The following is a 13,656-nucleotide window of genomic DNA, read 5'->3' as shown; positions in this document are numbered from 1 at the left end:
GGCTGTGGTTCTCTTCCAACAAAACTATATACAAAGAATTACTACAGTCTGTTTAAATATCAGTGTCTGTTCTTGAACAGCACAATACAAAGGCGAAAAATCAGCTTATTTTTATCTCTTGAAGACTTCTGTATTTGCAGACTAAAAGTAGGAGATGTTTTATTTCATTACCAGTTTTCAGCACTGCCATTCAGGCAGTGGGGATTTGAATCATCTCTTGTAAATCTGGATGGAGCATGTTTCTATCTGGATAGTTTTGCATTTAAGCAAATAGAAAATTATGGAAATACAAGCAGGAAATCAAAGCTGAAGAGACTGACCTAACTTGCTTTATATTCCTTTGTTTCTGTTCTTGCTGTTTGTAAGGATGGCTAATCCCTGCTTTATCACAGCAAACTAGGCAGATTTTGGCTTCCCACCCCTTACTCACTGTCTGTATAGAAGGAATAAGCTTGGTGCGCAGATGTTGATTCTACCCATCTGAAACATAAAACCATTAGGCATGATGATGTTGCATCTTTTCAACACTGATCCTCTCCGAGTATTCAGAGGGAGAGGTACTGAGCCTTCTGGTAGAGGATGTAAATGTAATTGGATTTTACTTGCAGAGTGCTTTGTGGAGTGGGGATGAACGCAGGAGAATAAGGGAGGAGTAACACTAGAAGGGACTTAAAGTGTAAAAAGAACAGCCATTTATAGGAATTTGTCATGTGAGCTGTCTGAAAGGTCTAGGTCATTCTAGGTTTCTGACTGCAACTGTGCATCATGTGCCACCTTTTTCCTGAGCACTAGGTGGATTTACTGTTCATGGATGGTTGGAAGGAGAGCTGCTTTCAGTGAGCAGAAAATGTATTGGACTTGTATTAGCAAAATGATCACTTCTTGACTCTCGTAGTTGTTGAAATTGCTCTTCAATATTCTGATTTCATTTGTACCTTTTGGTTCTCAGTGGCCTGGATGAGTCCATCCTGGAGGAATGTTTGCAGCATCTGGAGAAGCAGCTGGAGAGCAGCCAGGCCCGAAAAGCCATGGAGGAATTCTTTTCAGAAAGGTGAAGTATTCCTGAAATTTGTAGCCCGGGAACTTGATTATTCTTCCTTTTCCTCTCAGCTTGTCACTGTCAGCACCTAAGGGATGTTAATGCTATTGCACAGGAGCCATGTAGAGATAGGATACCCTGCACACAGTGCAGGAGAGTGTGAAAAGACTTTCTGTGTGGGAGGGGACCTAAGTCTTTGTCACTGCAAATAAAATATTCAGTGAGTCCTCACAGTGAGTGGGCACCAGTGGGGAAACTTGTCAAAGGCGTTAGAAGGAGGGGTTGAGAGGTGCTGGTCTGATCAAGCTGCAAATTCCCAAGTTCTCTCAGTGCTTCCGCAGGCAACAGGGTGATAATTTCAAGGGTGGAGGTGGGGTGTTGGCCTGACTTCAAAGTATGAAGACAAATTGTGGTGGAAACACATAGCACAACACAGTGTTCTGACAGATGTGAGGGTGGATTGGAGGAAAGGTTTTCTCTGTTAGAAAGCCAACCGTTGTCTGCTTGTTCTCTCTACGTGTTCAACAGCTCAAAACAGAAGCAGTGTGGCTGTACTTTAGTAACATGGAAGGGAAAAGCAGGCAAGAATATCCTGAATTTTGGTTTGGAAACCAGTACAGGCCCTTCTGTGACTTGACATGTGGAGAATACTGGTATGCAGTTCAGGAGCTCATGAGATTCACAAGGTTGAGTCTGAGTTAAGGGTTCATTGTTTGTCTGAAAGCACTTCCTGTGGCTTGACTGCTGAGCACTGTTAATCCAAACCATTGCCAGTCTTAAACAGGAGGGCTGATACAAGGGCAAGTGTAAAACCAGGAACAGGTTGTATTTTACAAAGCTGACTAAATTTTTCCTATCCATCCAGTGGAGAACTGGTCCAGATCATGATGGCCACAGCCAATGAAAACCTCTCAGCCAAGTTTTGTAACAGGGTGCTGAAGTTCTTCACCAAACTCTTCCAGCTCAGTAAGTGATTGTTGAATCTCTTCTGTCCTGCCTTTGTCCACTTTATACTGTTCTTGCAATAGACTGTGATGTGAAGGTGCTTGAAAGAAAAGCTGTAGGAGGAAGTGGAGTGACGGCCTCACACTTTAAATGGAAAGCCATCTTCAAACGCATTCATTGTGACATCTGTCACTCACCAGTCATTTTCTCTCCTAGCTGAGAAGAGTCCCAACCCCAGCCTGTTGAGACTTTGTGGCTCTTTGGCTCAGCTGGCTTGTGTGGAGCCTGTACGTCTCCAGGCCTGGTTAACCAGGATGACCATGTCCCCACCCAAAGATTCAGACCAGCTGGATGTTGTGCAAGAGAACAGGCAGCTGCTGCAACTCCTGACCACTTACATTGTTAGGGAAAACAGGTAGAGTACAACCTTTGTCATTTCTTTGGTGGGCTCGTCATTTCTTTTGTTCTTTAGATGTGCAGTGACTTGTGATTTGCTGATGGCTTCTTGTCCTCAGCTTTCAAATGAAGTGATGGGGAAGGCATTGGAGGTGTGGGGCTTATTTCAGTGGGTGATGTACCTGTCTTTGTTCTTCTTGATCAGCCAAGTTGGAGAAGGTGTGTGCACTGTTCTACTGAGTACTCTAATACCAATGGCAACAGAAATGTTGGCCAGTGGTGATGGCACAGGCTTCCCTGAACTGATGGTCGTAATGGCAACTTTGGCTAGTGCAGGACAAGGTGCAGGACACCTCCAGCTTCACGGTGCTGCTGTTGACTGGCTGGGCAGATGGTAAGAGCCAACTGTGAGCTGCTGGTTGTTCATTTGCAGCACTGAATTTGGGGACAGAAGTTCATGCTTACTGATAACACACTCATTTTTAGTTTATTTGGAATTATTTTATTATTGGAATATAAAGTGTCTGAGAGAGACTGATCTCTGTGTGTGTGTGTGTGTCCCAAGAACAGCCATATGTTTTGTCTTTTCCCCTCTTGAATGGTTTAATTCTTGTATGCCTTTCCTGTTGTTAATTTAAAGCAAACTTAATGCTTGAAGCTACTGGTCAGAGTTTGTACTTCCAAAAGGCTGTAATGATCTTACCCACTGTTTCGTATTACAGCAAAAAATACCTGTCTCAGAAGAATGTGGTAGAAAAGATGAATGCAAACGTCATGCAGGGAAAGGTAAGACTGTTGCTTGACTTGCAGGAATTAATCTCAGGCAGGAGCTGTATCAGCTGTCCTGGTTTGGCTTCACAGAATCATGGTTAGAAAGGTTTAGGTTAGAAAGGACCTTAAGATCATCCAGTTCCAGGCCCCTGCCATGGGCAGGGATGCATCACACTAGAGCAGGTTGCTCCAAGCCTCATCCAGCCTGGCCTTGAACACTGCCAGGGATGGAGCATTTACCACTTCTCTGGGCACCCTGTGCCAGTGCCTCAGCACCCTCACAGGGAAGAATTTCTTTATATCTAACCTGAGCTTCCTCTGGCGTGGGAAGTTTTAAAGCAGTTTGGGCAGGGGGGACACTTGTATGCTCTTATGGGATCTAAGTATTACTTCTCATTTTCATTCATCTTGACCTCACAGCATGTGACTATCCTGGAGTGTACCTGCCATATTGTCTCTTACCTGGCTGATGTCACTAATGCACTGAGCCAGAGCAGTGGCCAAGGACCAAGCCACCTTTCTGTGGATGGAGAGGAGCGGGCGATTGAGGTGGATTCAGACTGGGTGGAAGAGTTGGCAGTGGAGGAGGAGGACTCTCAAGCTGAAGATTCGGTAGGCAATAGGCACAGTCAGTGCTGCAAATGACTTGAAGATTTATTTTGCAGCTTCCAAATCAGTATTCCTCAGGTTATAAATCAGGATTTTGTTGTTATTTATTCCTAATGTCAGACTGAGTGAAGAGCCTCAGCTGTCAGATCTGGGAGAGAATGCCTGTCACTTATTCATAGATCTGCTGACTTTGTAATATCAACAAAAGTTAAATTACTGTGATTTTTAGGCAACAAAAAGGAAGAAACGGAGTAAGATGGGTTTGTTCCTGTTGGTTTCTTTGTCAGTTACTAGCTTTTATATCAACAAGCAGCTTAGATCAGGCTTTTAAGTGCATTTGGGTGGGAAACCCAAGCTGTTATTAATGCATTCTTTAAAATTTGTTACCCAGAATATTTTTGCTACTGTTTTCTGATTCACTCTTTCATGTGCTACAAAATGTCACCATCTCCTCTCTCCATGTGGTTTGATACCAGCTGCCTTCTTTTAGCTAGGTGATGCTAAAACTTCCTAGTCTCAAAATGCCCATTTAGTGACTGAGGATCATGGTCTGTACTATGTACCTGTATTGTAGCTGCAGGTATAGCACCTTCCTGAAGCAGCTTTCTTCTTGACAGGATGAAGATTCCCTTTGTAATAAACTCTGCACCTTCACCATCACACAGAAAGAATTCATGAATCAACATTGGTAAGCAGCTCAAACTTGTGTTCACAATTCCAGCCTGCTGTTAGTGGCCATTGAGAAGGAAACAAATGCAGTCTGGGGGCCTTCATCAGGCTTTGGAATCTTACAACCCATCTGGCTTATTTTGTGCAGGTACCACTGTCACACTTGCAAGATGGTTGATGGGGTCGGTGTTTGCACAGTTTGTGCTAAAGTTTGCCACAAGGATCATGAGATTTCTTATGCCAAATATGGATCATTCTTCTGTGACTGTGGAGCCAAGGAAGATGGCAGTTGCTTGGTAAAGTGTCTGCATGTCAACATAGAAGCTGGTTTTAATGCAGGTTTAGTCTTTTGCAGAGGTTTCTGTTCCGCAGTAAGTTATGTCATGATACAGGCATGTAAGAGTGCTAAGGCTTGACAGCCTTGGCTTTATAATGAACCATATTAAGTTACAGTTTGCCTAGTGATGTATTTTGCACTAAATAAGTGCATTGCCAAATCCCTGTCCTGGTGACTGTTGGGATTCCACTTACCTTTACCCAACCTGCAAGTTAGCTTAAGCTATGCAGCAGTCAGCACCTTTTCCCTTATTTTCATGAGCAGCAAAGTAACTTTGTCTTAAATATGAATATTTTAATATTCGAGTGGAGGGTGGCATGCAAGACGCTATTCTGTTACTTCTTTAACATTACAGCAAAGAGAATTGCACTCTTATTTCTTTAAAATTACATTCATTTTGCTGCTATTACAGTCTGTATTCATTTAGTCAGTGGTAAAATCGAGTCCGGTTTGGGCTTTAAGCATTACTCTGTCATTCCCAGGCTTTGGTGAAGAGAACTCCCAGCAGTGGTATGAGCTCTACCATGAAAGAATCTGCCTTCCAGAGTGAGCCCAGGGTGCCCGAGAGTGTCATTCGACATGCCAGCACCTCCCCTGCAGAGAAAGCCAAGGTCACCATCAGTGAGGGGAAGGGCCCTGATGAAGAAAAACCCAAGAAGAGCAGCCTGTGTAGAAACGTTGAGGGCTGTCGAGAGGAATTGCAGTCCCAGGTATAGTTACCAGCTAGCTGTTAAGAGAAGATTGTTTGTGATGAGGATCTTGGGCAGACTGTTGATTATCAGCCAAGTTGCTCAGTTTTTCTGCTCTTCTTTATGATAAGTGGGATCATAAAAGTGGTGTCAGGCTGTAAGAAGTGGTTGATGTGTAGTTCTTATGAATACTACAAGCAGGAGCATCTTGTGCCTTATTTGTGTTCTCCGTTTCTTGTAGGCCAACTTCTCCTTTGCACCTTTGGTGCTGGAGATGCTGAATTTCCTGATGGATGCCATTCAGATAAACTTCCAGCAAGCTTCAGCCATGGGGAGCAGCAGTCGTGCACAGCAAGCTCTCAATGAGCTGCATACTTTGGACAAGTCAGTAGAAATGACAGATCAGTTGATGGTATGATACTAAAGGAGTGACTAGATCATGGATAGGTGGGATCACTTCTAAACAGAAAGAATTCAGTCATAGGTTGTTGTATGCTTTTACCCATGACCCAGGTCCCAACTCTGGGCTCTCAAGAAGGTGCTTTTGAGAACGTCCGCATGAACTACAGTGGGGACCAGGGCCAGACGATCCGGCAGCTCATCAGTGCCCATGTGCTGAGGAGGGTGGCCATGTGTGTGCTCTCATCCCCACATGGACGTCGGCAGCACCTGGCTGTGAGCCACGAGAAAGGCAAGGTGGGTTCTCTAATACTGCAGAGAATGTTGTTCAGTGCTCTGAGGCCGCTTCCTTTTCCTTGAAAATCCAACAAACAGAAGATGTGTGTTCTGTGATCTGGATCTTCTGTAAAGTACTATGTAGTTTATTCCTCAGAGAAGAGAGTTCTTGCAGAGGAAACCTGGTCTGGATACCTGACAGGAGGTTGTAGTGACGTGGAGTTGGTCTCTTCTCCCAAGAAACAAGGGATGGGACAAGAGGGAAACGGCCTCAAGCTGCACCAGGGCAGGTTTAGATGGAGCTGAGGAACAATTCCTTCCCCAAGGGGTGCTCAGGCATTGGAACAGGCTGCCCAGGGCAGGGCTGGAGTCACCATCCCTGCAAGTGTTCACACCCCATGGAGACAAGGCCTCAGTGCCATGGGTTAGTGGTGGCCTTGGCAGTGCTGGGGTAAAGGTTGGACTGGATGAGCTTAAAGGGCTTTTTCAACCTGGATGATTCTATAAAACAGTGAGAACTGTGTGAATACAGTTACAGAGCTGAAGTTGAAATGCCTTTTTACCTTGAGTTGTAAAGTTGAGTAACTAAGTTCATGTTGTTCTGCAGATCACAGTCCTTCAGCTCTCAGCATTGCTGAAACAAGCTGACTCCAGCAAAAGAAAACTGACTCTCACTCGTTTGGCATCTGCACCCGTTCCATTCACTGTGCTGAGCCTAACTGGAAACCCCTGCAAGGAGGACTACCTAGCTGTGTGTGGGCTGAAAGTGAGTGCTGTCAAACCCTTTTCTAGGCAGTTGGGAGCAGCAGCTCAAAACTAGATGAGGAGCTGGTGCAGAGCTGGCTCAAAAGGTCATGAATCATTTTCCTACTAGATAGATGGAGTAAAAGAAGCAGGACCTATATGAATAAGAGAATAAACGAGGCAGTGCCTCAAAATAGTACTACTTATTGTAATATAGGCCAGTTTTACTTAGGATGGGAGTCAGGGTTTCATCATGTGAAATTTAGTGTGTTAGAACTAGTCTGTAACAACTAGTGTTTTGTAGCAAGGACCTCTCTTTTGTATTCTCCCAACTTTAGGTTCAGCTTTCACAGTGCAGAATCCACAAATCCATTACTTAGCTAAGAAGTGGATGGATTCTGTGTGTTTGAGTCTGGGTTCTGGTTTTATTTTCTTTACAAACTTTCATGTCATTCATTTCAAATGCAGGAATTTTAGTCCTAACTCCATGAATCATGATTGGCACCAAGAGCAGTGCTGGCTTTAAAGTCTCATTCTTGGCTTCAGGTGTTCATAAACATTTTGTTCTAGTAAGTAACCAGATCTTTTCATTACTCCAGGACTGCCACGTGTTAACATTCAGCAGCTCTGGATCAGTCTCTGATCACTTGGTACTTCACCCTCAACTAGCCACTGGCAATTTCATCATTAAAGCTGTGTGGCTGCCAGGATCTCAAACAGAGCTTGCTATTGTGACTGCAGACTTTGTGAAGGTATGTTTGGTTATAAGCTGTTGATGAGAGGTCTTTCAGATACTAGAATCTGGATCTTTGTGGAGTTGGATGTGGAAGAATCGGGTAATATTCTTTGTTAGAAATAAACTGGAATTACAGATTTGTGGTGGTTGGCAAATGTTGTCATAAGAAAAAGCAAACCCAAGAACCCAAAGAGCAAGAAAACCCCTGTAACATCTAATAGGTGTTCCCTTGTCTCAGCTCTTGTCCATTTGCACTGTTTTGTATCATCAGAGTGAGTTTCTTTCATTCTTTCCACAGATTTATGATCTCTCTGTAGATGCCTTGAGTCCAACTTTCTATTTCCTTTTACCAAGTTCCAAAATCAGGGATGTCACTTTCCTTTTCAACGAGGAGGGGAAGAACATCATCGTGATCATGTCCTCTGCTGGGTACATCTATACCCAGCTCATGGAAGAGGCAAGCAGTGCCCAGCACGGACCATTCTATGTCACCAATGTGCTTGAAGTCAATCACGAGGACCTCAAGGTATGTGTGACTTCCCTGTCTTGCAGCCTGCGCTGCAGTGGCTTTCTCTCTTTCATTTGGGTTTTAATTTGAAGGCAGAAGTTTTCTTTTTTCCTTATTTTTTTCCTTCTTCCTTTTAAGCCCCCTGATCTAGACCAATGAGCTCACCATTCCTCTAAAGAGAGAAATATCCTTGCTGGGAAAGTGGATGGGGGTGGAAATGAAACCCCCTGATCCTTTCATCTAGGAAATGAAGCATGTTTTCCATGGCTGGCTCTGAAGTCATGCCCAGCAAGATTTCTCAGCAGGGAGATGGCTTCAGAGCAGTACTGTTCTCGGAGCAAGGCACTCCAAAGGTGCAGTAACCACAGTGGATGAAGTTAGTGACCATTGCTGGGGCTGCAGAGGTGGAATGAGTCTTTGTTTCTGATTAATAACAGCTCTGTTCATGTTCCACTCAGTGTTTTTACCTTAGGCTGCTCCAAACCAGGGGGATGGATGAGAAGCCCTCAGGAAAGCTCTTTTATAAGCTGGGAGCATGAGGAGTGCTCCATGTGAGATTGTCAGACATGTGATGCACATTGATGTGCTAGCTGAGGGTGCTGCCTTCAAGCCTATGGGTATGAAAGCCTTTGAAGTAACTGATGGATAAGTTCACCAGGGAGTTCCGATCAGAAAAGCAGCATTTAGGGCTTCCTTCTCTCACTGGTGGGGAAAGGAATGGGGGAGAGGCTTTTTGGAATGAGAATTGCAAAGCCTGACAGCGTGCTTTGGAGGATGGGTGTTTATCTGGTGGTGTTTCTCTCTCATTCCACAGGACAGCAATGGCCAGGTAGCAGGAGGTGGTGTCTCAGTGTATTATTCCCACGTGCTGCAGATGTTGTTCTTCAGTTACTGTCAAGGCAAATCCTTTGCTGCCACCATCAGCAGGGCCAATCTGGAAGTGCAGAGGCTATTCCCAATCAACATAAAGAGGTGAGGCTCATGTGAGAGACTCCCCTGAACTTTGATTTGTTTATATATTATTAATAGACATCAATTATTATTAATGCCCCAGCTCTTGAGTGGCCAAAGCTTGGCTGAAGATCCCCTTTTTGCCTGATGATTTCTTGCTACTTTTCAGGGTGCTTCTGCCCTAATTGCAGAATGATTTGAAACCAAAGCTGGCTCTTCTGGCATTGGGCCCATATGCATTTTTCCTTCCCACTGGGATTTCACAGCAGAAAGGTGGCTTCGGAGCAGTCTTGCTGCACAGTGCAGAGCTGCTACTGGTGCAGCAGCTGGAACTGATGGGATTACCCTCCCTTGTGGAGCCTGCAGAGTAGGAAGCCTTTGTTTCCTTTCGGCACCAGTACTGCAGTGGACCTTATGCATTGTGCATATTAAGGTTTATTTTCAGACGCCCTTGAGGGAATCCAGTCTCTTACGCTATGAATATGGCAATAAAAAAAGCTGTTCTGACAAGCAGAGCTGGGCATGTAGGCCACAGACTCTTCACTACCCTGACATAAAGTCACTGGTGTGAGCAGGCTCTGTAAAACGGTCAGAGTTCCCTCCTGGGGGTGTTGAAACATGGAACTGTGCATACGGGCAGATAAAAAGATAGGTGAAAGCTGTTTTAAGATGACTTCCTTGGTTTGGGGCATAAGATGTTATTAAGGGTCTTGCCTTGAGTTTCCAGGGTAGGGATCAGGGCTGTGAATCAGGATGCTTGTGCCTTCTGTCCACTCAAATGATGGTCTCACCTGTAAACTAGGCACTAATGCCCCTGGCTGTTCACTAGTGCAGTGCTTTGAATTCCTTAGCCGAGGACTAAGCTTTAGCATATTGGAATGCTGATGAATTTTGTGTAGTTTTGCTTGTGCTCCTTCTCAAATGAATGTTACTCTGCCCTTCATCTCTTGCAGTTCAAATGGTGGGAGTAAGACTTCACCAGCACTGTGTCAGTGGTCTGAGGTGATGAACCATCCTGGCTTGGTGTGCTGTGTTCAGCAAACCACCGGTGTCCCGCTGGTGGTGATGGTGAAGCCAGACACCTTTCTCATCCAGGAGATTAAAACCTTGCCAGCCAAAGCAAAGGTTAGTCACGGTTCCCTGTATTTTCAGCTGTTAAAATGTGATTTCTTGATGTTCCATCAACAAGACCTCTAGTCTTTGCAGCTTTTCTAATGCAGGGAGTTTGTTTCTTCAAGTAGTTGCCAGGTCTTTTACTTGACTCGCATTGCTTGGCTTTGCAGATCCAGGACATGGTGGCGATCCGTCACACAGCCTGCAATGAGCAGCAGAGGACCACTATGATCCTCCTGTGTGAAGATGGCAGCTTGAGGATCTACATGGCCAACGTAGAGAATACCTCCTACTGGCTCCAGCCCTCTCTCCAGCCCAGCAGCGTCATCAGCATCATGAAGCCAGTTCGCAAGCGCAAGGCAGCTGCTATTAGTAAGGGACTGCTTATAGCTTACCTTGTGCAAAGTAGTGGTGGCAAATGTGGACGTAAAGATTGGTCAGCATCGTAGAGATACTTAAAGTGTTCACTTCTGCCAATTACTGGTTAAACTCAGGCTTAAGTACTGGCTAAGTGTGGGTAAAATGTTTCCATAGATGTATAATGGCTCCATAGATGTATATGGCTAAGAAAGACAGGCTGAGAAAGTTGGAGCTGTTCAGCCTGGAGAAGAGAAGCTGTGTGGAGACCTCAGAGCAGCTTCCAGTGTCTGAAGGGGGCTACAGGGATGCTGGAGAGGGACTCTTCATCAGGGACTGTAGGGATAGGACAAGGGGTGATGGGTTCAAACCGAAACAGGGCAAGTTCAGGTCAGATACAGGGAAGAAGTTCTTTACTGTGAGGGTGATGAGGCACTGGTACAGGGTGCCCAGAGAAGTGGTAAATCTCCATCCCTGTCAGTATTAAAGGTCAGGTTGGACAGAGCCTTGGATGACATGGTTTAGTGTGAGGAGTCGCTGCCCGTGGCAGAGGGGTTGAAACTGGATGATCTTAAGGTCCTTTCCAACCCAAACCATTCTATGATTCTTCTGTGATTCTATATAAAAATACACAGCTGTCTGTCTCACACAGGTATTTCTGAAAGAGGCAGGTTCATTCTGCAGTTTTTTTATTGTAGCTGTGCCTAGTTTGAATGTATTTTATCACAAACATCTCTCCTTCCCTTTTAGCAACTCGCACATCCAGCCAAGTGAACTTCCCTATTGACTTCTTTGAACACAACCAGCAACTCACAGATGTGGAGTTTGGAGGCAACGACCTGCTGCAGGTTTACAATGCTCAGCAGATAAAGCACCGCCTCAATTCCACTGGCATGTATGTGGCCAACACAAAGGTAAGCAGGGAAATTTGGGGGTTCTGTTGGGCTTGTAGGTGACATTATAGTCCAGGTGGACCCATGCCTGTTCTTAGGAGTCTGCCCAGCATACTGTTAGGTAAACAGCAGGGGCACCTGAATACAACCTTAGATTCTTAGCTTGGGAGTGAATTTCTGACTTCACCTTTCTGAGCTGTGATTTGTCCTCTACAGCCTGGGGGTTTCACCATCGAGGTGACAAACAACAACAGCACAATGGTGATGACAGGCATGAGGGTCCAGATTGGCACACAGGCAATAGAGAGAGCCCCCTCGTACCTGGAGATCTTTGGCCGCACCATGCAGCTCAACATGACCAGGGCTCGTTGGTTTGACTTCCCTTTCACTCGAGAGGAGGCCCTGCAGGCTGACAAAAAACTCACCATCTTCAGTAAGTCTTTGTCACTTGTTTGCTTTCACTACCTGTTGGTTTTGCTTGGGGGGGTTGAGGCTTCACCTCATAGTAGGGATCCACAATCTGTTTGACTTAAGAAACAGTTTAAGGGGTGGATCCTGGACATTTAATAACTTATGGCCTGGTTTCGTGCTGCAGTGGGTGAACATGCAACAGCTCAGCTCAGTAAGTCTGTGTTGAGGTAATAGAGAAGGGAAGTGAAGGAGATGAAACTGTCAGAGTGGTGGTATATTAATGACATATATAATCCCTATCCTGATGTTATGAACTACTCTTGTTTCTGTTTAAAAGAAACTGGTTTGCTGTTTTTTAAGCAGTTTCTCTCACCACTGCAGTTGGGGCTTCTGTGGATCCTGCTGGAGTCACGATGATGGATTCCATCAAAATCTATGGCAAAACCAAAGAGCAGTTTGGGTGGCCTGATGAGCCCCCCGAGGATTTCCCTTCTGCTTCAGTGAGCAACGTTTGCCCCCCAAACCTGAACCAAGGGAATGGCACTGGAGACACAGAGTCAGCTACCCCTGCTGCTGCAAGTGGGACTGTCCTGGAGAGGTATTTCTGCTGTCTTCCTTTGGTTTATAGTTGCTGTAGAGGGGGCTTAGGTACACTTGTGTGCCTTTCTTAATAAGGGAGTTAGTGAGTTGTTGCCATACAAAACAACAACTGAAAAGTCAATGATTATCCTCCAAGGAGGGCTTTGTGCTTACTCTTTACCTGCTGGAGTAGCTGGCTAGATCTGTGTGCATGCTTTGTGTTGCTAAGGCCATTTGTTTCAGCAGTCTTGAAGAGCTAAATGAAATTTCTGGCTCCTTGGTACGTTTCCTCATTTCAAGCTGGCCCTGTTTCATTCTCTAGAGCTCAAAAAGGCTGGGCCTCTCTGGAGTTCAGGTCACTTGTGAGGGGGGCTTTGTGTGTCTTCACTTTAGGCAAGTGGTTCCCACCATCTTCCCTTGTAGCCCCCATGTTTTGGGCTTCACCACTGTGGTGGAGAAAGTGTTGGGTTTCTTCCCTGCCCTATCCCTACTGAGACTCAAACCACAGGGGTGAGCTGGGCGTCTATTTAGCAGAAGGAAGAGACTTTGAGCTCATACAGCCTGTATCATAAGGGTTGTAGGAAGCCTGGCAAGGATAGGAGGGAAACAGATCAAAGAGGAACTAGCAAAAGCCTTACTGAAATTCCCAGGTAAAGGTTCAGGGCTTGAAGTAGCAGTTGTGTCCAGTTGAAGGGCCTGTTTGGCCATCCTGTAGCATTTTGTCTAATAGTGGATGGGTTTTTTTGTCCCTGTGCTTATTTTCTCTTTTCTTCCCTCCTCTGCTGTGACATCTCCACAAGATGTCCCTCTCAGCACAGACATGCTGCCTTGGGTTTCCAGAGCAGTGGGATTATAGTGTCAAAACTCAGAACCAAAAGAAAATACTCCTTATTTCTACTTAACGTATTACAGAATGCAGCATGCTTACCTTATAAATGGCCTCTTGAGTAGGATCAACTAATGGCAGGCAAGAGGCAGCTTTCCCAGCAGGAGTTTGGTGTCTGCACTCAAATTGAACCTTCAGTGGTGCTTTAAGCAATGTGCTTGGCTTCTCTGTGCTAGGTGGCCTGGTTCTCCTTGATTTCTTTTGCTACGAGGCAAGTGTCTGCTGCCCAGATAGAGCGAACCGTGCTTAGATTTCCTGTGTATAGCACTCTCCCAGCTTCCCGACTTCCCCATTTAATTTGCCTTTTGCTTAGAATGTCTTTGAGGGAGTTGTTCTGTGAGCTTTACA

The 13,656-nt window shown here is 45.2% G+C and overlaps 1 protein-coding gene across 5 annotated transcripts in view; it reads left to right on the top strand.

The window, feature by feature from the left end:
• UBR4 (ubiquitin protein ligase E3 component n-recognin 4) overlaps nt 1-13,656 on the top strand; it is an 80,642-nt gene that overhangs the window by 21,605 nt on the left and 45,381 nt on the right. For all 5 annotated transcript variants that reach the window (XM_061479412.1, XM_061479411.1, XM_061479410.1 and 2 more), the window contains 20 exons: nt 950-1,051; nt 1,905-2,005; nt 2,201-2,399; nt 2,586-2,774; nt 3,103-3,166; nt 3,572-3,763; nt 4,378-4,448; nt 4,578-4,725; nt 5,249-5,476; nt 5,697-5,867; nt 5,969-6,151; nt 6,738-6,896; nt 7,474-7,626; nt 7,909-8,136; nt 8,933-9,090; nt 10,023-10,194; nt 10,353-10,554; nt 11,290-11,453; nt 11,649-11,865; nt 12,225-12,441. In XM_061479412.1, coding sequence (XP_061335396.1) covers nt 950-1,051; nt 1,905-2,005; nt 2,201-2,399; nt 2,586-2,774; nt 3,103-3,166; nt 3,572-3,763; nt 4,378-4,448; nt 4,578-4,725; nt 5,249-5,476; nt 5,697-5,867; nt 5,969-6,151; nt 6,738-6,896; nt 7,474-7,626; nt 7,909-8,136; nt 8,933-9,090; nt 10,023-10,194; nt 10,353-10,554; nt 11,290-11,453; nt 11,649-11,865; nt 12,225-12,441 — 3,318 coding nt within the window. The remainder of the gene's footprint in view (nt 1-949; nt 1,052-1,904; nt 2,006-2,200; nt 2,400-2,585; nt 2,775-3,102; nt 3,167-3,571; nt 3,764-4,377; nt 4,449-4,577; nt 4,726-5,248; nt 5,477-5,696; nt 5,868-5,968; nt 6,152-6,737; nt 6,897-7,473; nt 7,627-7,908; nt 8,137-8,932; nt 9,091-10,022; nt 10,195-10,352; nt 10,555-11,289; nt 11,454-11,648; nt 11,866-12,224; nt 12,442-13,656) is intronic.

The sequence above is a fragment of the Pezoporus flaviventris genome, unplaced genomic scaffold (genome assembly GCF_033815535.1).
Source record: "Pezoporus flaviventris isolate CSIRO_AGI_PZ_B2104156 unplaced genomic scaffold, CSIRO_AGI_Pfla_v1 ptg000148l, whole genome shotgun sequence".
In the NCBI taxonomy this organism is placed as follows: Eukaryota; Metazoa; Chordata; class Aves; order Psittaciformes; family Psittacidae; genus Pezoporus; species Pezoporus flaviventris.
The sequence above is the reverse complement of the archived record's forward strand: the minus strand, read 5'-3'. Positions and strand labels throughout refer to the sequence as shown.